The sequence below is a fragment of the Lissotriton helveticus genome, chromosome 8 (genome assembly GCF_964261635.1).
Source record: "Lissotriton helveticus chromosome 8, aLisHel1.1, whole genome shotgun sequence".
In the NCBI taxonomy this organism is placed as follows: Eukaryota; Metazoa; Chordata; class Amphibia; order Caudata; family Salamandridae; genus Lissotriton; species Lissotriton helveticus.
This window is the reverse complement of record NC_136069.1, coordinates 1,468,905,306-1,468,928,344: the sequence shown is the minus strand read 5'-3', so window position 1 is coordinate 1,468,928,344 and position 23,039 is coordinate 1,468,905,306. Positions and strand designations below refer to the sequence as shown.

Sequence of the window (23,039 nt, the reverse complement as noted above, 5' to 3'; positions counted from 1 at the left end):
CCCTACGGGTCCACTCAGCCTTTCATCCATCTGAGGTCGATAAAATGAGTAGCAAAACACACAAGATGATGGACGGAATGTTGCACAATGGCAAAACATTCACCCCCAGTCACAGATCTGGGTTTAATCCATCGTTATTTTGCTCACCAAGCTACCCCAGTTCAGACAAGGCCATATGCAAATCAGTCTTGTTCAGGGCTATGGTCAGGGCTTTATTAAAAAAGCCCAATTTGGACCAAAGCAATTTGTCCAACTATCGCCCTATCTCCCTTTTGCCCTGGATGAGCAAATTGGTGGAGAAACACATTAACAACTTACTGGTCGAGCATTTGGAATCAAACTGACTGCTCTCTACGTCTCAGACGGGGTTTCGTCCCCAACACGGGACTGAGACAGCTCTGCTGGCCGTGATGGAGGAGACAAGGAGTCTGCTAGACCGGAGAGGTAAGGCGGCCATCATCCTATTAGATCTCAGTGCCGCGTTCGACGCGGTTAACCATGCCATTTTACTACATCGTCTTAGTGGCATGGGGGTGTCGGGCGTGGCACTGACATGGCTAACCTCCTCCCTGGAGGAGCGTTTCTTCCAGGTCTTTGAGGGAGACATTTTTCCACTAAGCAGCCACTTATGTGTGGGGTGCCTCAGGGCTCTGCCCTGAGCCCCACCCTTTTTAATATTTACATGAGACCTCTGGCGGAGGTGGTCCATCCTTTTGGCGTCAAAATTGTCACCTATGCAGATGACACCCAGCTTGTGGTTTCATTAAACCAGGCTGGGGGGTTGTCTAGCACCCTGGGCCCCTGTCTTGAGGCGGTCGCCAAGTGGATGGAGCTCTCCTGCCTTGGACTCAACGGGGAAAAAACGGAAATTATGTTACTGGGCAACCCCGCACCCAACATTCTGGTCCCTTTGTGGCCGGAATGTATGGGACCCCTCCCCCTCCAAAAACACAGATAAAAAGCCTGGGAGTCTGGCTAGATAGCTCCCTGGATGTTATGGTGCAGGCTACTAAGACCTCATCTACCTGTTACGGTCTGATGAGGATGCTCCGTAAGATCCTCCATCTTCTTCCGTGCCAGGCGAGGAGAGTCATGGTTCAGGCCCTGATACTCTCTCGCCTGGATTACGGCAATGCTCTCTATCTGGGAGCCCCAAAGGCCACAATTAATAAACTTCAGGTCACACAGAATTGTGCCGCCCGATTGCCTCCGTGGGATTTGGTAGAGCAATCTGCTAAGCCTGCCCATAAGAAGTTACACTGGTTGCCTATAACATCAAGGATTCAGTTTAAAGCTATGTGTCTTAATCAGAAAGCAATCTGGAGGACCGGTCCTGCCATAATGCACCCTTTGATCACCCCCTATCTCCCCCACAGAGCCTTGCGCTCCAGTTCACTCTACTTGGCCACCTCGAACAAGATAAACAAAGCCCGTTGGGGAGGCCGCTCATTTACATTCAATGCTGTAAAGCTGTGGAACTCCCTCCCCCTCTCGCTTAGAAGGACCAATAACTTGCTGGCATTCAGAAAACGCTTAAAAACCCACCTATTTGGTACATCCTGCGAGCACGAATCCCTGTAGTCTTCTGATTCAGATATTAGCGCTGCGAGGCCTCAGGGTAGTATATGCGCTATATAAATGTAATTTTCTTCTTCTTCTTCTTCTTCTTGACCCTGTGCCTCATGGGAACAGTCCAGCCGAGCCAGGATAGCTTGACCCCAGTGGAGTAGTGTGGCTCACTGGTTAGAGGCGGCAGGCCTGAGAGCAGAAGTCAGCCTGGGACCAGGGTTCAATTCCCGACGCGGCAGGGTCGTGGACCTTGGTCAGCGGACTCGATAATTCTCGCTTCGGTGCTTACTCTAATCAGGGGTTCCACTCGGCAACTCTGGGCATTAGCTTGCCTAATCTCCACAACGGCCCCACCAATTCCGGGGATGCCTGGCTCCACCTTGGGGACTCCCAGCAAGGGACGATCCCACAGGGAATGCCAGGACGGGTTCCCCAGAGTTATACTGCGCCGGGACGCCCCGTTGCTGGGGCAGCTGTGCGCTTTACAAGTATACTACATTTACATTTACATTTAATGAGCACGGGACCCACGTCTGGGCATACCCTTCCCTCTTAGGGTGAACAGCAAAACACACAATGATCAAGCAGTGGGAGACAGGTTAAGGATCCTTCAGCTCCTTAGTCTCAATCGTATGATCAGAATAGTTTGATAAGAGATATTTCTGAGGAGGAAATAAGGTTAGCTGCTGCTCAGATAAAGAAGAGGACACCCGCAGGCTGTGGCAGGGTTCCAGGGGACGTCTAACAGGGCACTAGATACTCAAATTCCAGTCTAGAGGGACTTATTTAACAGTATATTGCATAACTGCCAAAATCCACTTGACTCTTGGGAGGGCAGGGTGTAAATATAGTAGTTCTGTTACAACACTATAAAAACCCAGTCAAGTGTGAGTCTTACAGACTAATCTCCTTGCTAAACAGCGAGTCCAGGGTCTTCGCGTACATATTAGCCAGGAGGATTGCAGGAGTTGCTGCAAAGTTAATAGGAAGAGACCAAAGGGGATTTCCTCCTGGGAGGCATGTAGATACATTTGGGGGTGAGGGGACAGAGTTTAATGCTGATGCCAGGGAAGGCTGAATCTGATGAGATTAGAGATGGGACTTGATGCTATTTATGGGTGTGAAGAAGAGAAATTACAGCTTGGGTGTGAGCTAGGCATTGCTTTCTGCACGTCTTCTTAATCAGCCAATCATCAAGTTAGGGACATATACGAGTGTCCCCATCAGAGATGTGAAGCCACCACAGCTAGGAGCTTTGTGAACACCTTTGAAGCGGTGTTGATTCGAAAGAAAGACTTGGAATTGGTAGTGACGTCTACTTACCAGAAGGCAAATGTACAGTCAGTGAACACCACTGATGGGTATGTGAAAGGAGGCATCCTTGAGGTCAACAGCCATATTTAATTGCCTTTTTGGAGAAAAAGGACAGCATCTTGCAGGGTTGTCATATGGTAACACTCTGGCAGGATGCATCTGCTTAGACTTAGAGGCTTGAAGTTGAGGAAACACCTTAGGTAGCCCCCCGTTTGAGAATAAGGAAGAAAAGCGATTAGACACTTTTTCCTTAGTGGTGTGGACGCATGCTTTCTATTGCCCCTTTCTAACGGAATGTTGGTATTTTTTCCTCTCAGAGGTGGAGATGGTATTTGCCGAGGACGTGGGTCTGAGTAGTTTGAGATAGCAGCTGTGGCGAACCATCGTTAAAACCCACTAGTCTCAAGTGGTTACCTCCCAGTTAGAGAGGAAATGTTGTAAACTCCCCTCAACAGATGACGTGTGTAAGAAATTGGGTTGTTAGTTGATTGGGGTGTAGGCCCTGGTCAAGCAGCAACTGTAGGAAAGTGCCCCTTTTTGCGGGGTTGCCCCCACTTTTTGCCAAACTGTTGATGTACTTTGACTGAGTGTGCCCTGGGTTTCTGCCAACCAGGTACCCAGGGCCTATGTTCTTTCCCTAAATTGTACTGTTGCAAAACCAAATTGGCAACTCTCTGGCCACATATAAATCCCATGTAAAAGGTACCATAGGTACCATGGCAAAGTGACCAGGGAAGGCCTCTAATGGCTGCAGCACTTGTTGTGCCACCCTCAGAGGCCCTGTATCTTTAAACACACACACACACAGTTATGCACGAAGACACGCAGCCTGCAATGGCAAAGTGAAGAGTCGACATGGCACACATGTCTGTGTGCCATGCCTACAACCCACTGCCCTGGCATAGGTCAGCCACCCCTCTAGCTGGCTGCACTATACCAGTGGTGAGGGGACAGGCGCATGAGCCCCCCTACAGTATCTAAGCCAATTCTAAGACATTGTAAGTGCAGTAATTAAGAGTATATGGTGCTGGGAGTTTGTCATTACGAACTTCAAAGCACCATAATGGCTTTACTGAAAACTGGGACGTTTGGTATCAACCCTCTCAGCAAATTTAAACCCACACTGATGCCAGTATGGGATTTAATGAAAATTGCACTCAGAGGGCATCTTAGAGCTGTCCCCTGAGAAACGACCCATGTATAATGTCCTGGCTGAGTGGCTGATTAACAGCTGCCACCACCAAACATGTTTCTGGACCCCTGGGTCGAGAGCCTGCCGCTTTCGGGGTCCTGAAACAATGCACGAGGTGGCAAGCCTCCTCCCCCAGGATGGGCAGGGTCCACGAAGAGGAAGCTTCGAAGGCTTGTCGCCTTTGGGAGCTACCCAACCAATTGCTGCTCCCAGCAACTGCCCCACAGGTTTTGATGCCCACTTTGGGTGGTAGAATCGGGGGGGGTGGGGGGACCAAGTTAGGAGGCGAGGTGTGCCCACCTTTGCCAACCCCACCTATCAGGTGGGGGAGGCGAGGTGAAGCACAACTCTCAGTCCCCACCATAATGCAAATGGGGGGACCCAGCCAACCAGAGTGAGTCATATGCCCCCTCCCACTGCAGGGTGGCATACCAGGGGGTGTACACATCCCAAGGAATGGACCCATTGGTCCCAACCTGTACCTACGTGTAACGTCCCTAAATGTAGTATTTAGGGGCAACCCTGAACCTTGCCTCCTCAGACGAGAAGAAGAACCAAATAAGTCATGCTGAACTAAGAAGAGGAATATGCCCACTGACTTGGCCCCTGCCCTACCGGCCTGTCCACACCTCGAACCTGCTCCAGCGAAATACCGGCGTGTTCTACAGCCAGCAGCTCCCAAGAACCCGGAGGACCTGCCCTACATTCCCAAACCAGGACTTTGTCTCCTGTGAGCACTGGATTTGCTCACCCACACACTCTGGCTCCGGCCAAATCTGCAAGTCTGTACCAACCTGCACCTGATGCCCACGGCCTGAGTTCGAGTGGCCTAACACCATGAGAAGGTCTCCCTGGCGATCTGGACCGGAGATCTGGGGATCGCTGACCTGCCTTGAATCTCCAATCAACGCCTGCAGCCCCCTTCTGCAGGATCCCCATGACTGCGACCTGAGCTGGTAAGAAAAACCTGGCACCTAAAGACACCCCTGCACCGACGTCCCGCTGCCATGAGTGGCCCAACTGACGGTGTCCCAGCATCCCCAGGCATCCTAACTTACCTCTCCAACCAGTGGTCACCTCCAGAATATCTTCGTCCCTGAGCCTGCAGTGTTTGATGCAATCAAAGAATGCCCATTGAAATCAACTGGGCACCCGACGCCAAAACAGCACCCTGCACCCAACCGCCACTGTGCTGCTGTAGGTGCACCTTTTGTGTTAAATTGGATCCCCCTTTGCCCTGAGCCTAACACCAGGAGCTTGGATCCCACAACCTTGTGGCCGGCTCGTGAGCAGCCACCAACCGGAGGCCCTCTATCCCCAATTGGATAACATTGGGTGTCAGCACTCTGCCCCCGGCCGCCTAGTGCCGCTGAGTGTGCATTGTGAGTGCGTCCTCCACCCTGAGGGAACCCTGGTTCTAACCCCCAGAAACCCAACACCCACAATCAACTACTTACCTGTAAACCGATAACTTCATTTCCTCCCATAGGACTGCATGGACTGCTTGTCTTTGAAAACATTTTTTAACTGTGGAGTTGGTTTGTATGAAACCTTGAAAAACTGCAAATGTACCAAAAGTGAATTACTCACCCTTTGCCTAGGAAATGTCTCAGTGTGATATCATGGCATTTCACACTGATTATCAAAAGTAACTTAAAAAGTAATTCAAGACGTAACATGTACTGTAATCTACAAACTAACTGAAAAGTAATTCTGATTATTAACTTACCTGTAAATCAACCAACTGCATTTGTACCTGAATTCCACGGTAAATGATTGCATAAGTACTGTAAAGTAGTACTTCACTTACCTGCACCAGGCCTGGCTTGGTTCTAGAAATAAAATAACGAAATAATATTTTTATACAAACAAATTGGTCCGAGTTCAGTTTTTAAGTGTGTGACATCATTTCTTGCCAGAGTTTTTACAATAAATGCTTAACCCTACCCTCTGCTAAAGCGTTATTGCACGTCCACACTACCACAAATAAAGAGTAAGGTATTATCTACTTTAGCCGTTGCCTACCTTTGGGGATGCATTGGACTCTACACCTTACTTTGGTATAGTATATACAGATCCAGCTTCCTACAGCAACCAAAATCCTTGTCAGGGTAAGGCACAAGCAAACTCCCCTTGGTAGCTTGGCCAGGAGCATTCAGGCTTAACTTGAGCCAACAACTGATTTGGAAAAATAGAGTCGTTTTTAATCATTAAAACCAGACCAAAAACAAAAAAAATCCAATTAGTAAAACTGAATATATTGAATTTTAAGGTTCGTAGTGAAAATAGCTCAAAAAACCAGATAGTGCTACTGGGGATATCTGGCTGCTCCAGACCACGACAAAGTCCCAAGTTCAGACCGACTGCAATGGAGCGTGGGCCAGCAACAGGGACCCAGTTAAGCCTGCTGAACAGAGTACCTTAAATCTTTGCTTGTGGAGCGTTGTGTGGATCCGCATCGAAGCTGCACCTCACAGCCGAAGCAATGCGTAGGGTCCGTGATGAGATGAGGCTGCAGTGGTAGATTCTGGGATATGGCTGTGGTTGCAAAGTCTGGCGTCTTGCATGCGGCGCGCAGCAGGTGATGCATTGGTTCCAAAGAGCTGCGCTGCTGCGATGTGGAGTCCAGCGTCATCGTCTAGGCTGAGGCTGCCATCGATGAGAGGACCTGAACTGTGGTTGCGAAGCACCACAAGGCCGATGCGCTGGTTTCAAGGAATACAGTGGGTGATGCGAGCCTTTGCAATGGGTACAATCCATGAAGCAGCGATGATGTGTCGGTTCAGCTCAGGGATGTGTCACTCAACAGAGAAGAGGAATTGGTTCCACTGGCGAGCACCTTGGCTCATTTCCAAGGGTCCAGTCCTGGGGTGACACCGCTTGGCAGGGTAAACTCACAGATGGCAGAGTTCAGATGCACGATGGTTGGAAGCCTGTTATGTCCCTGAGGCTTCGGACCAAGACACCAGCCAACTAGCCATTGGAGTCACTCTGGGTTCAAGTGCTGCTGGTTGAGCCCTTCTCATCCAGGCAAGAGGGCAACAGGCAAGAGGTCAACACTGCAGAGCAGGAGTAAGCAGAATGGCAGTCCTTTCAGTAGCCCAGCAGTCCTTCTTCCTGGAAGAGTGTCCCCAGTCCAGAAGTGTACTGAAGTGGTGGTGTCTGAGGTCCTTCTATTATAAAACAGTTGTGCCTTTTTAAGTGAGGAGAAGCTGCTAGAGGCATGCTTTTGAAATGCACAGATGCCCTATCTGCCCTGGCTCTAGATGAACTATAGGGGGTATGCAGCCCTTTGTGCAGAGACAGGATTAAGACTATTCAGGTGTAAGTGAGGCTGGTCCCCGCTCCTCCCTCCTATCCTGCCAGTGATGGTCCACTCAGTCACACCTACGCTCCCATTGTGTGTGGATGTCTAGGAGGAATACACAAAGCCCAACTACACCAAGTCATATAGCCAGAGAGAGGCTGCAGGCACCAAATGGATGGATTCTAGAGATGCCAAACTTGAGTCAATTATATCTTCCCATTTGGTAATCACACTTGAAATGTAATAAGGTAATCCCAATGTTATCCTTTGGGAGATAAAGGCCTAGCAGTCGTGAAAACCAAATGTAAGAGTTTTTCACTACCAAGACACGGAAAACTTAAAAGTACACGTCCTATTCTCTAAATACATTGACATATGTATTAAAATAGAAATTTTGGGCCTGGCAAAACGGTTTATTTTGCCAGGTCGAACTGGCAATTTATACTTCTCATAGAGGCCCTGAAATTGCAGGTCTGAGTCATGTTGAAATGGCTACTTAAGTGGGTGGCACAACTAGTGCTGCAGGCCAACTAGTAGCATTTGGTTTACAGGACCAGGGCACATGTAGGACCACTTTACTAGGGACTTATAAGTAAATTAAATATGCCAAAAGGGTATAAGCCAATATTACCATGTTTTGGAGGAGAGCGCATATGCACTTTAGCACTAGTTAACAGTGGTTAAGTGATCAAAGTGCTAGGGCCTGTAAAAATAATATCAGCGAAAGTAGGCGGAGGATGGCACAAAGATTGTGGGTGATACCACAAAAAGGGCCATTCAAACAACGTGCGATGGGAATGGGGGGGGGGGGGGGGGTGTTGTAGATTGAGCAAGTCAATGCTTGGCACTAGGGGTCCCTTTACCAGAGCCACCTCTACTATTGCGTAACACCGGCCAGCCTGCTCATGAACGTTGGCTGGTATTTTAGATAAGAATGCTATTGGTTGGGGAAAGTGGGCTTAGATTCTCACATAGGCTGTTGCTTTTGAAAGACCTTCTGGCAGCCGAACTTTGCAGGGAGCCCATTGATATTGCAATAATCATGTTCATTTTAATTTTTTCAAGCATCTTGTCAACCTGGCGGCTACGAGATATTCTCTTTCAAACAGGTGGTTGAGGAGAGGCTGCTGGACCTCAAGTTTGAACCCAAAGATGCAGAGCCAGGTCTGCCACCTGACGACGACTATTGTTGATGCCTCTTTTTGAAGCCTTGTCCATGGCACTGAGTGCGTAGCGGATGCTGGTGTTTTAAATGGTCTTGGCCTCGGACACCATTCTGGGCACCTTCTTCCTGAACTCCTCAGCAAGGTGATTTAAAAGTTCCTGCATTTGATCCCACTGGACACGTTGTACCACCTATGTGCCAGTTTGTTTGTGAATTATCTAGCACTCCTTATCATGCATTGGGACTTGTTATTCCAGCTATATGCCAGTGCGTGAACGCCCATCAGTCAGCCTTTTGCCTGCTGCACCAATTAGCTTGCTCTGCTCATCAAGCATTGGGATATCACCTGTAGCTTGGGCAGACGTTCTACTTCAGATGGTGTGGATCACCAAGTATTCGGGGACTTGGTCCTTGATGTAAATATGGCCACTGGGTGACGGTCTGTTCTTCTTCTCACCCCTAGTTGTCGTTAGCCTTGTCTTGACTGGCTCTTTGAAATTCTTGGAGGCAGATTTAAGCAGGTCTTTAAACATGGTCAAGAATTGCACCATCTGCTCTAACATGAGAAGTGTCTGTATATGAAAGTCCTCTTCCTCCTGAACAACAAGTCTGTTGACCTTATGAAAAGCCCAGCCATCTGCATGATCTTATGATAGGCCGTGGTATCATCTGGAAGAGCTACCCTGACTGGGTATGGATTAAGTTCGAACTGTGGTGATGTGATGCTGGCACAGGCCTTTGAGTGTTAGATGATGTCATCTGGAGTGTCGGCAGACACCCTGCCCTGAATGTTCTATGAGCAGCAGTTGCTGCTTGTGCCTTGGCTGTGTCAGCTGGGACGACTTTCTGTACCCAATCAATAAAACTTCATATTGGAAATCTACAGCTGTGTTCATTCCACTTCATTTCATTGGCGACAGAAGATGGGATATGGCTCACTCATCTTAGAAGCATTACCTATCTATGATTCTGCAGACCAACTGTGAGACCAATTTTTTAGTTACGAGTTCACCACTGTGTGAGACAGCCATACTGTGGGCAAATAAGGAGTTGCAGTTTTATTAACTACTCTTGGAATTGAAAGATAATTCAAATTTCTTCTTTTCTTTCTCTTCTTAATTTCTACTGGATTCTCTTCTCTTCACATTTATTCTTTTTACTTCTTATTTACAGGCATGCAAAGTGTTACATCGCCTGCACCTTTTTTACAGGAACCTGGAGAGCCACAACTTGAATGGAAGTTATGGATTAGATCGTTTAAAGCATATTTAGGTGAGATTGAGGGTCAAAGATTCAGACCTGAAAGAAAGAAAAATGTAATGTATTATCATTTAGGAGATGAAGGTCAAAATGTTTTTGACCACTTGCCTCCTTATGTACCACCCGAAGGTGAAGATCCTGATGAGTTTGATACTGCGGTGATGCAATTGGCTAAGTACTTTACAAAAACAAAAAACATTGTACTACACAGATCCAAATTTTTCACGAAAACGCAGAAACCGAATGAAAGCACAAACACCTTCATCACCGCTTTAAAAGTACTAGCCGCAAAATGTGAATTTGAAAATTTTACATCCCAACTTGTAAGGGATCAACTTTGTGCACAATGTTATTGCAAAAAGGTCCAAGAAAGATTACTTACCTGCAAAGATCCCACTCTGGATGAAGCTGTCGACATTGCCAAAAGTATTGAAAGCTCCATGGATGATGCAAAACAACTTGAGTCTGCTTTATCTAATTCTACAATTGCCGGTGCAGTTACTGCTAAATCTCCTTTTTCTACTCCTGCTTTCTCCAATATTTCCAGAGGGTCTACTATACCTAGAAGTGGAAGAAACTTTAGACTGAATAGAGGTGGCAAAAGGTTTACACCTAATTGACAGTTTAACTATAGAATAAGTTGTTATAGGTGTGGATCCTCTATGTATGTTTCTTCTTTTAAAAATTGGACAGCCATAAATCAACAATGTGGTCAATGTGGAAAAATGGGCCATTTTGCAAAAGTTTGAGTGGAAATAGAAGAGGTGTAAGATGTGTACTTAATGATTCTGATGACCAATTTGAAGACTAATTTGCTGATGATGTCACTAATCAAGAGTATATTGCTGTAGTCAAAAATTGTCCAGAGGAAGGTGTTACGTATTATATTGCTGATCCTGAAGTTAAAGTCACCATTGAAACTAGTCATATTCAACTCCTTGTTGATACAGGAGCGCGGATCTCTATTGTGTCTCATGATAGATATCTGAAGTTTAGGTCTACCAAAAGTCTACTACCTCCTGACATTCTCACTGTGGCTTTTGAGGGTAGTAAGATTGACTTACTAGGCTACTTCTGGGCTAAAATAAGTGTTTTGGGGATTACTATCAATGGAAAAGTGTACGTAGCTAGACGTGAGATCAATGTTCTCGGTCTTATCCATCAAGCTGAGTTTGGTCTCATTATCAAACCTGGTTTACCTAACCCTGTTTTTATTGATCATCAAACTACCATTAATCACTCTTCTCCCACTAAAATTATTAATTCTTTTTCTGGTTCTCAATCGGTTACTCAATGGGAGCAAAAGCACCGTAGAATTTTTGAAGACCGTCTAGGTCTTCAAAAATTTCATCAAAATTCATCCAACATTTCATCAAAATCAAAGAAAATGCTGTACCCATCAAGCATAAACTGAGAAATGTTCCCTTAAGCATCTGAGGCGATCTATATAAAAATTTAGAATCATTATGTAACCAAGGCATAATTGAGGAAGTTGAATATGCCCTTTGGCTTTCACCTATTGTTTTGGCCAAGAAGACCTGGGGACTTGAGGATGTGTGTTGACTTAAGGAGCCTTAACAAAGCCATATGGGTTGATGGTTTTCCCTTGCCGCGCATTGAAGATCTCATTGCCAAAGTAGGTTCCTCCTCATGGTATACCAAACTTGATCTTAAGGATGCCTACCATCAGGTCGAACTACATCCTCAGTCCCGACATCTCACAGCTTTTGTCACCCCAGATGGTGTGTTTCAATTTTGTCGTCTCCCCTTTGGTCCTGCTTCGGCTGCTGCCATATTTCAAAGATTGATGACTGAAATGTTTAACCTAAATCCCCATGTTGTTGTTTTTCAGGATGACATTCTTATTTTCAACCAAACGGAAGCTGAGCACGATTCTGTTCTTGATCAAGTATTCAATGTTCTAGCAAATAGAGGGTCACTTTACAAAAAATCAAGTGTACCTTCAAGGTCAAGGGAAACGAATATTTAGACCATGTCATCTCCGAACATGGTATCACACCCAGACCAGGTCTTATTAAGAGCATAGTCGATGCACCCCCTCCTCTAAACAAAGAACAACTCATGTCCTTCCTTGGACTCTGAATTTTATTCGAAATTTATGAGGGACTTCCCCAAGACCACAGAATGTTTCAGGGCACTACTAAAGAAAGGATCAACATATCTATGGTCTGAAGAGTGCCAAAAGGGATTTCAATCTATCAAGAATCACATAGTGCAAGCTCCTGCTTTACAAGCATTTGTTGAAGGGAATCAAACCATTATCTCTGTGGATGCCTCAGAGTATGGTTTAGGAGCTGTTCTCTCCTCTTCCCCTAGCCCTCTCTTTGACGCAGGGCTATGAAGATACTCTGGGCTCCTATAGTACCAGTGTCATACAAGCTCAACCCTAGCCACCCTCTCCTGCTCTCCTACTGAACTTTCCTGGATGGGCTGCCGGTCAGCGAGGGGTGTGGAGGGCTGGATATTGTGTTGTAAGACCGTTCTAATTTTGCCCGCTGAAATCAATAGCACCGCCCTGGCTATCGTACTTGTATTGAGTGTTGCTTAACATTCTCTCTCATGATCTGGGTCCTTTCTCTACCAGTCCCAGAACCCCAAGGATGATGCAGTGGGGGAGGCCCTGGATCCCTGCCTTCGCTGGGGGTTCTGCATCCATCCTGGTCCCCAAACAAGTCCTATAGAGTGACATCAGGCCTGTTGTTGCACCTGTTGATGGTTGTTGGTGTGCGTCTCCACTGCTGCCCTTGGATCCTTTCTTCTTGCTTGGGTTGAGGAGTGATTAAGAACCCCTCCTCATTGGATATTCACACTTTTTGAACTGTGCTTGTAAGTCTTCTGGCCCTGGTGCCCACCATATTGTCAGTCTATACTCACTGCTCTCTCCTATCTGTAGCACCGGCCAGATCTCACCACTACCTCAAGGAGCTGTCTTGGGGCTGACCGGTCAGGCAATTATCCTTCCATAGCTGGCTCTTCCAGAAAAAGGTGGCTGCTCAGGTTCCAGTTCTCTATGATCCAACTGCACCCAATGATGGTGTTCTTCTCTCCCACCATCGCCCCAGTCCTCTAATCAACACATATGTGGCAGAGCTGAAAGCTCCTCCTCATGGAGTATTTGCAATTTAAGAGCTGTATGCTCGGGCTTGTGGTATATCCTCACTCAGGTTATGGCGTCCGTTATCTTGTCTGGCACCTGGGTCCTCTGTGTCGCCGAATTCAATGCTTCGGAGCCTCCCTCTGCTGCAGCTGTGGGCATGGCATTTCACTTTTCAGTCGCAGGGCTCCCGAACAAACGCCAGGCTTTTAATGCTCTTGGGCAGACAGAGAAGGTATAAAATAACTCCTAGTATCAGATGCCTTCGGCCCTGCACCAAAAGCCTTCTCCTGTCCACTTTAAGTTGATTCTACCTGCAGAAAACATAATCACACTTTTTCTAGTAACATTGAAAAAAACTAAAGAATTTCCTTTCTTAACAATAAGAAAATAAGCATTTTCCTACCTTACTGAAATCATCCACTGTAGTTTTTAGATACAGCATCACTTGTTTAACTGCTAACAAAATTTCAGAGAGCTTTAGCTTGGAAATTGCTTCTTTCAGCTGATCCTTGGTAGTTTCTTCCAAGAGCAGGACATCATGACTACTGTAGGCATTTTTCAACATAGACGAAAACGAACACTGATTTTCAAGGTTGATTGGAATGCATGGATCTTTTGCTTGTTCAAACTGTTAAATAAAGAAGAAGAGAATTAAATATGCTTGCAAATGCAATAACATAGGTATATGAAAACAACTTTTAAAGCTTCACATTGGCTCCTTCATCTCTCACATTATTTTCCATATAATCGTGTGTAGTAAAATGGATTAGTTGGTTCTATAAAGTAGTGGCCTCCAAAACTAAGCCATTCCACCAAAAATGTTTTGGATGACTGAATGACCTCTTGGGAGTATCAAACTTCATAATCAAATCACAGTTATATTTGCAGTTTCAGTGACTGGTGCAAGCAGTAGAGGACCACAATTTCCTCTCTCGCTTTCTCTCTTTCCAGTGCATGCATCTAACGGAATCATACATAAAGACTAATAGTTTACTGACGCTTCAATGTATGCAGTAATTCACAGTTTGGCTTTGTTTCACCTTATATGCAAGGACATATGAAAACGTCCACAACACTGGCTCAGTAAATCCTCACGAAGAAGGTTGAAGAGATTGTGTCTACCCATTCTTGCCCCGTTTAACTCAAGGTGGCTATTACAAATGTTTTGTGAGTTTATATATATGGTCTGTAACTATATTTAGTTAACCCCTTTTTGCCAACTCCCTAGAAGCCATAACAGCCTCCTCTAAGAATCTTAACTTAGAGGTCAAACTTTGCTCCAACTGTTACATAAGAACTAAGAGTGGCATGTCTGAGGTAGAAAATATTATATAAATAATTTAAACTTCATTAGAATAATTCCTGCCCATTTTAAGTGAGATTCCTTTAGTGACTTGCATGGTTTCCCAGCGTCATTTCCTTTGTAAGCTGTCAGAACAGAGTTTAAACTAAAGATGCTTAAAGAAATCTGTGTAAGAAAATTCGACTTTAGTCCTCATGCCACAAGCATAAATCCTCTGGAAGGAAAATGTTACTTACTCTGTAAACATCTGTTCATGGCATGTAGTGCTATAAATTCACATGTTGTGCAGTGCATATTCCTATAATGCAGTGTTTGGCACGTATGTGTGCAAGTTGCTTTTCTTCGAAGAAGTGTTTCGAATCACGAGGTTCTGTGACTCATCCTCTTGGTGATAATACACATGGTCATCAACTCCATTGTTAGATTGTGTTCCTGCACGGAGGGTGAGAATGCAATGTGAAGCGAAGCGATATAGAGAGAGATGTCCATGCATAAGAGGAAAAATAAGATAGTAAAAAGGATGCTGCAACAGTCAGAGCCGCCCAGGGAGGAGGAAGGGCGCATGTAAATCTACAGACCGACATGCCATGAACAGATACTCACAGGGTAAGTAACATTTTGCATTTGAGGCATGTGTAGCAGTAGACCTACGTGCTGTGCATAGACTGTAAAGCAGTCCTCCTAAAAAGTGGTGGATAGCCTCAGGGTGTTGCAGAACACTGAAAGAATGTGCAGAGAACTGCCTGACCAACATTAGATTGTGGGTGGGATAGGACATCTACACAGTAACGTTTTGTGAAAGTGTGTGGTGTAGACCCGGTAGCTGCTTTGCATATCAGCTATAGAGATGTTCCCCAAGAAGGCCACAGAAGCTTCTTTCTTCTGAGTAGAGCGTAGTATAGGAGAACTGGGTAGAGTCCTATTGGCTTTAGCATAGCATGGCTGGATGCATTTAACTAGCCAACTGGCAATTCCTGAATTGGATAGGGCCTTTCATTTGTGGGGTGCGGAGAAATCAACACAATGTTGTTGTGTCTTTCTAAATGGTCTGGTTCTATCAACTTAGTTCATGAGGGCTCTTTTTACATCCAAAATTTGGAGATCCCGTTCCGCAACGGAATCAGGTTGTGGGAAAAAACAGAAGGGTCAATAGACTAAGGGGGAAGCAAACCCCCACCTTAGGGAGAAATTTGGGGTTGGTGTAGAGGACAATCCTCTCCCTTGGAAGAAAGGTTCTTCCAGGGTTAACACCTCACGCTCACTGACATGCCTGATTAAGGTGACAGCAACTAGAAACGCCATCCTCCATGAGAGGAACTGTAGGCAGGTATGGAGGGGCTCAAATGGAGGACTCCTGAGTGGTGTGGGTACAATATTGAGATTCCACTAGGTGCTGGTGAGACCTGGGAAGGAATGGCCCTTTTGAGACCCTCCATGAAAGCTTGAAGAGAGAGATGTGATGTCTATTCTAAAGGTAGGCAGCCACAGCAGCTAGGTGTAATCTAATGGAGGTAAAGGCTAGCCCAGAAACCTGTAAGTGAAGTGAATAACAGATAATGAAGTGTACTGTGGCTTTTAAAGGGTCGATAGGTTTTGAATGGCAGTGGTAGACAAATCTCTTCCACTTGGTTGCATAGCCTGCACAGGTGGTAGGTCTGGGCAATTCCTTGAGAATGCTCATGCAATCAGGAGGAAGATTAAGATATCCAAATTCTATGACTCAGGAGCCAGATTGCATGATTGAGGGATCTGGGTGCCTGATTTCTCTATTGTTCTGCATGAGAAGTAATGGCTTTTTGGGGAACCTCCCGTGCTAAACCAGTGAGCGTTAGAGCAGAGTTGTGAGCCAAGGAGGGTCGGCCCATGTGGGTGCCACCAGGATGAGCATGAAGGATGCCTGCCGAAGCCGCAGAACCACCAATGGAAGAAGAGGGAGTGGAGTTTATCCATAGTACATTGTAGCTGGACTGGGAGTGTGGGAATCTAGAGGTGAAGGTTGGGCATTTGGTGTTTTCTGCTGTTGCACACAGATCTATCTTGGAAACCAGCACCTAGAGCTCAGGAGCCCACGTTCCAACCCAACAATGGTAAGAAAACAATCGAACAATGGAGTCGATGACCATGCGCATTATCACGAGGGGGAGGAGTCACAGAACGAATAGTTTTCTTACCTGTCGATGTAGTTTTGCAGCTTGAAGATCTTTCTGGATTCACTATGCTGTGCATTATTCCGCGGTCTTGTGGTTGGGTCCGGATTCGTAGTCTTTTCTTTGTGTTTTTTTTTTTTTTTCTTAGCCCAGGTGGGCGTCGGCGTCACACCCCCTTGGGTGTATTTCCGGTGACGTCGGCATGCTTCCTGCGGAAGCTCCCACTCTTGGGCGCCATCTTCGGGTTCTTTTTTTCCGTGTTTCTTTAGTTTCCGAAGTAATGGCAATGTTCTAATTAGTTGGTATTTTACCTCTCTGTACTTCTTAAATATCCTTTCTTATGTTAACCACCTCTTCTCTCTCCAGCCTCATCTTTCTGGCGGAGGTGGGTGGGTTCGCTAGTGAATCCAGAAAGATCTTCAAGCTGCAAAACTACACCGACAGGTAAGAAAACTATTCGTTTTGCAGCGTGAATCTTTCTGGATTCACTATGCTGTGCATAGATTTTGTAGCGGTTTCTCATTATTTCTGTGGCGGTTGGGTGGAAGATGAGCGTTGGGTATTGAATATGTGCTGTAGCACCTTCTGTCCAACTTGAGCTTCCTTGTTCATCTGTATGTCCACACAGTAGTGCTTCGTGAACGTGTGCACCGAAGCCCATGTTGCCGCCAGGCATATGTCTTGTATGGGTGTGTTAGCCAGGAAGGCTATTGTAGCGCCCTTTTTCCTAGTGGAGTGGGCACGTGTCCCCTCTGCTAGCTCTTGTCCTGCCCGCTTGCGGCAGAGTTGGATTGTCTGTGCGATCCATCGTGCAATGGTCTTTTTGGTTACTGCTTTTCCCATGTAACTGTTGGCGAATGACACAAAGAACTGTTTTGTCTTCCTGTGTCCCTTCGTCCTTTCGATGTAGTGCATGACTGCCCTTCTGGCGTCCAGGGTGTGCAGAGCTCGCTCTGCCGCAGTTGTTGGTTTTTGGAAAAAACTCGGTATCTGTATAGACTGGTTCATGTGAAATTTAGATACCACCTTCGGCATGAAGTTTGGGTCAGTCCTCATCACAACCCTGTCATTATGTATTTGTATGTAGGGTTCTTGTAGCGTCAGAGCCTGAAGCTCGCTTACTCTGCGTAGGGACGTTATTGCAACCAGGAAAGCTGTTTTCATAGTTAGCATCTTTAAGGACGCCTTGTGGAGCGGTTCAAAGGGCTCTTTCATGAGTTCCGTTAGGACTATGTTCAAGTTCCATGCCGGTGGCGGCACCCGCTTGGGCGGTGCGATCCTTTTCGCCCCTTCTAGGAATCTCTTCACCACCTGTGATGTGAAGAAACTCCTGCACGTTTCATCCCTTGTGTAGGCGACTATTGCTGCTAAGTGAACCCTCAAGGAGGATGAGCTAAGGTTCTTCTCTAGCAAGTGCGTCAGGTACTTTAGCACTGTGGAGTCCCTCTTCATTTTATTGTGAAGCCTTTCTTGTCTACACCATATTGTGAACCTCTTCCATTTCGCCACATAGCACTTCCGAGTGCTAGGCCTTCTTGCCTCCCGCAGGACCTTCAGTGTACTTTCTGGCAACCTTAAATGTGCGAACTCTATGTCCTCAGGAGCCACGCTACTAGGCTCATGCTCTCTGGCTCTGGGTGCAGCACCTCTCCGTTCTGCATGGAGAGTAAGTCTTTCCTCCTGCTGAATCTGTGGGGTGCACACTGTGTCATCTCCATGATCTGCGAGTACCATGTCTGCCTCGCCCACTGTGGTGCGACCAGTATCAGTGTCATGTTGCTCGCTCTGCACTTGCTCAGTACTCTGTGCATCAGTGGTATCGGGGGAAAGGCGTAGGCAAATGTCCCTGACCAATCTATCCATAGGGCATTCCCCAGTGACCCCTCCTCGGGCTGCCTGGATGCGAAGTTTCGGCATTTTGCATTCTGGCGTGTGGCAAACAGGTCCACCGATGGAGTTCCCCATCTGTCGAATAGGTGCCCTGTCTCCTGAGCATTGAGCTCCCACTCGTGGGATGCTGAAGTCTGCCTGCTGAGCCAATCTGCTTGTATGTTGTCCTTCCCTGGCAGGTGTATGGCCAGCAGGTCTATCTTGAGAGGGATTGCCCACCTCCATATCTCCTGTGCTAGCGTTGAAAGCGGGGCTGACTGGGTGCCCCCCTGCTTGTTGATGTAGAACATCGCAGTGGTATTGTCTGTTTGTATCAACACCTTGTGATTGTACAGTCTTGTCTGGAAGGCTTTCAGTGCAAGGAAGATTGTCTTCAACTCTAAGTAATTGATGTGTTTTGTGGCATCCGTCGGTGTCCACAGTCCTCTCACCTTGAGCTCCTCCATGTGAGCGCCCCATCCCTTCAGGGATGCGTCTGTGGTGATGGTCACTGTTGGCGTTGGGGGCGTTAGAGGCTTTCCCCTTGCTATGTTCTCCATGGTCCACCATGTCATCTCCTTCTGCACTTCGTGCGTTACAACCACTAGATCCTCCCAACTGCCTGTAGCTTGTGACCATTGCTCCTGTAGCCATTCTTGAATGGGTCTCATGTGGAGTCGTACATTCGGTACCAGGTGGATGCATGATGCCATCATCCCCATGATCTTGCTCGCAGTCCTCACTGTCCGAGCTTGTCCCTTCCGGTAGAGGCGAGTTTCCTTCACCAGCGCCCTCGCCCTCTTCTCGCTGGGGAACACCTTGCCCTGTAAGGTGTTGATCTGTGCTCCCAGGAAGATCTTCACTTGTTCTGGCTCCATTGATGATTTCTTCCAATGGATGGAGAACCCCAGGTTTATGAGCGTGCTGGTCACTGTATGTGCGTGCAGCTTGCATTTCTGGTATGAGTTTGCTTTCACCAGCCAGTCGTCCAGGTAAGGGTATACGTGTATCCCTTGCCTTCTTAGGTGCGCTGCGACTGCTGCGAGGCACTTTGTGAACACTCTTGGTGCCGATTTTAGACCGAAGGCCAGTGTCGTGAACTGGTAGTGGCTTTCTCCGACGGTGAACCTGAGCATGTGTTTGTGCTTTCTGTTCATTGGGATGTGCAGGTATGCGTCTTTGAGGTCTATAGTGACCATGAAGTCCCCGATCTGCAATTGTGGGAGCACCTCTTGCAGGGAGGTCATTTTGAATTTCTGCGTTCTTATGAATTTGTTCATGAATCTTAAATCGAGAATGGGTCTCATTGTCTCGTCTACTTTTGGTACCAGGAAGTACGTTGAGTATACTCCTGTGTTTCTTTCCTTGAAGGGTACCCGTTCTATGGCCTGCTTCTGCAGGAGTTCTTTTGCTTCTTCCTGAAGGCACTGTAGCTGTTTGCCTGCTAGTGGTTTCCTTTTTGGTTTTTTGCTTGTTGGCCTCCCCTCCAACTCTATGCAGTATCCGAATTGGATAATGTTGAGGATCCATTTGTCTGATGTGATTTCTCTCCACTCCTGGAGGTGGTATCTTAATCTTCCTCCCACTGGTGTCCTGTGGTCGTAGGTGTCTAGTTTGTCTTGACCCATCTGTACGTGCTGCCCCTGGGTTCTTTTTTGCGGGCGGGCACACGGAGTTTTTTGAAGTCACTTGGAGGTGGGCTGCTGGCCCCCTCTTCTATTTTGCCCCCGTCCATTTCTCCCTCGAAAGGACTGGCCTCTTTGTTGGTACTGCCAGGGCTGCTTCTGATGACCCTGCTGAGTCTGCGAGTCTGCCTGGTGCGTTTGCTGGAAAGCCTGGTGTGATGTACCTGGCTGGTTTCCGCCTCTCCCGCCGGGCCTCCGTGACGGGGTGCCCCTCTTGTTCCCTCTGAACTGCAATGCCCCCATGGATCTTGCTGTTTCGTTATCTTTCTTCAGTTGGCTGAGTTGTTCATCAACTGTTGGTCCGAAAAGCGTGCTGCCGTTGAACGGTGTGTTCAGGATGCTGTGTTGCACCTCCGGTTTGAAACCGGATATCCTGAGTCAGGCGTGCATCCTTTCCGTGACGCCCATCATCATGAGCCTGCTGGCGGTGTCTGCCCCATCCAGGGCCGTCTTAAGGCAAGAATTTGCCGCATTCTTCCCCTCTTCAATCAGCTTTTCGGCTTTTTGCCTGGCATCCTGGGGCAAGTCCTTCACCAACTGCCCCAGTCCCTCCATGATTTGGTACATGTGCCTGTTTATCAGGGCGTTGGAATTAGCCATGCGCCAGTGGGTCGCGGCATTCCGTTCGATCCTTCTGCCCACCAGATCCATCCTTTTGCTCTCCTTATCCGGTGGTGGGCCCGAGGTAGTGGGTACGTTAGCCCTCCTCCTTGCTGTGGCCGTGATAATGGAGTCTGCGGAGACCGTGCCCTGAATGTAGGCCGGGTCCTTTGTGGCATGCTTGTACTTCTTCTCAGTTCTGGGAGTTACTGCCTTGCATGTTGCGGGCTCCCTGAAAGCTTCCTTCCCCTGAGCCAAGACGCTCTCGAGCATTGGAAGGAACTGGCTCCTCGTTTGTGTTGGGAGTAATGTTTCCAGAAGGAAGTCTGCTTTCTGCTTCTCTTCGTCGAGCTTGAGCTTGAAAGCTGCTGCGGCAGATTGTATCACCGAGTTGTAGGCCCCGATGTCGTCCGGCGGCGAGGGCCTCGAGGGGTAGGTGTCGACCACCTCCTCCGGGCTGTCGGTGTCGACATCGATGTAATCTACCTCCTGAAGGTCAGAGGGTGCCGACTCAGTGTCTGTCCTGCCCTCATCCTCCTCCCCATAGCTGTAACTTTCGTAGGGATTCTCGTACTCCTCCTGGTCGTCGAGCACCTCGACGTCCTGGTCTTGCTCGGTGACTTCGGCGATCTCTTCTTCCTCCTCGACCACCTCCATCACTGGTGGCTTGGTCTTGTGAGGGATCGTGAAGGCTTTCATCTTTGCGTCGAAATCTTTCTTCCGCTGCATGATGTTCTCCATTTCTGCCTCGAGGCGCCTTCTTTTCCATCTCGGCCGCGTGTTCCGCGTCGGATGGGTCGGCCGCTCTCTTCGACGGATGGCTCGTCGCCGTGCCTCTCGGAGTCGAAGTTTTCGACGTCGAACCGGATTTCGGGTCTCTGGTCGTCGTCGTCAGTTTCGGGTCTTTCTCCCTCGTCGATCGATCCTTTTCGGGGACGATTTTCGACGTTTTCTGCTGATCAGCAGCTCTCGGCGCCGGGGACTCCTTCTCGGAGGATCCGCTGGGCCTGGGAGTAGTCGCGGACGCCGCCTTTTTTGGCGTCGGCGCTTTCGGGGTCTTGCCCTCGATTTTTCTAGACTCAGAGTCTCTCGGGTTCTTGGGGGCCGAAGAGTCTCCTACCTTGTCAGAAGTCTTCGTGTAATCGGTCTCTACGACCGTGTAGCTGTCGTCTTCGGCGGCAGCGTTGTCTTCTTCCTCGGAGGACATCCCCAGCTCGTAGAGTGACGGAGTCGGGGCCTTCCCCTGCAGGGCGGCGTGTGCTACCCTCTGCCTCTCTCTCACACGAAGGGTCTTCGGGGTGAAGGCGGAACAGGCGTTGCAGAAGTCTCCGCTCTCGTGGTCCACCGGTAGGCAAAGGTTGCATACCGGGTGCTGGTCCTTCTGCGCGTACTTGTGGTGGCAGTTACGGCAGAACTTGAACGGCGTGTTGTCCATCCTCTAGCGTCCAGGGCCTCTCTGGTCGCGTGTTCGTCGACGGTCGTCGAAGATCTCGATGGAAAACGCCTTATCCTTGCTTGTTTTTCGTCGGTGAAGTCCCCTGGAGTCTTCAGGTGACTTCTCCTCGTCTTTTCTGTATTTTCCTTCTTCTTTCTCCAAAAATGTCTGGAGCCCAAACGGGAACGATCCAGACCCGACCGCGGAAAAAAAGAATCTGAAGATGGCGCCCAAGAGTGGGAGCTTCCGCAGGAAGCATGCCGACGTCACCGGAAATACACCCAAGGGGGTGTGACGCCGACGCCCACCTGGGCTAAGAAAAAAAAAAAAAAAAACAAAGAAAAGACTACGAATCCGGACCCAACCACAAGACCGCGGAATAATGCACAGCATAGTGAATCCAGAAAGATTCACGCTGCAAAACCTAATGACTCGAAAGCCTTCTTCAAAGAAAGCAACTTGCACATATCCGGGCCAAACACAGGAGTATGCACTTCACAGCATGTGAATCTACGCACTACATGCCATGAACAGATGTTTAAAGGGTAAGCAACATGTTCCACAATTTTGCGCACAGCCGGGCCCAACACAAAATGGCAGGAGTATGCACAGCATGTGTATCTACAGTCACACATGCCTCGTACACTATTTCTCACTTTTAAGTGGGCACTTAAAGCACTAGCTTATAATCTTACCCCAAAGCAGTTCTGTATCTAGGATAGCAGCAAAAGTAAAGGCTTCCCATAAAAGAATTCATAAAAGGATTTCCAAATTTCCCTCTCCTTGCCAGTGTTCCAAATTCCAGCCTCACAAAGGGACTATACATCTCAGTGTCATTCCCCACCACTACCAGGGAAGCCAGGAATACTTTAAAATACATGGAAATCCTGAAATGATAACCTATCCAGGTCTCTGAAGTAATCTGCGCAGAATTTGACCTCTACATTAGTGTGAGCAGCTAATTTGTACATTTTACATAAAAACTCCTAGAAGGATTTTATATGGACTTTTCTGTACTGCTCAGCAGTACCCAGGCAGGTGTGAACATTGTATATGGATCCACCGTGTCTATCAA

General features: G+C 47.6%; 1 protein-coding gene across 1 annotated transcript in view; it reads right to left on the bottom strand.

The window, feature by feature from the left end:
• The window catches only part of URB1 (URB1 ribosome biogenesis factor), a 703,763-nt gene that overhangs the window by 309,574 nt on the left and 371,150 nt on the right, over nt 1–23,039 (bottom strand). Inside the window, exon 20 of the mRNA XM_078658408.1 lies at nt 13,329–13,553. Within this exon, the coding sequence (XP_078514534.1) occupies nt 13,329–13,553 (225 nt within the window). The remainder of the gene's footprint in view (nt 1–13,328; nt 13,554–23,039) is intronic.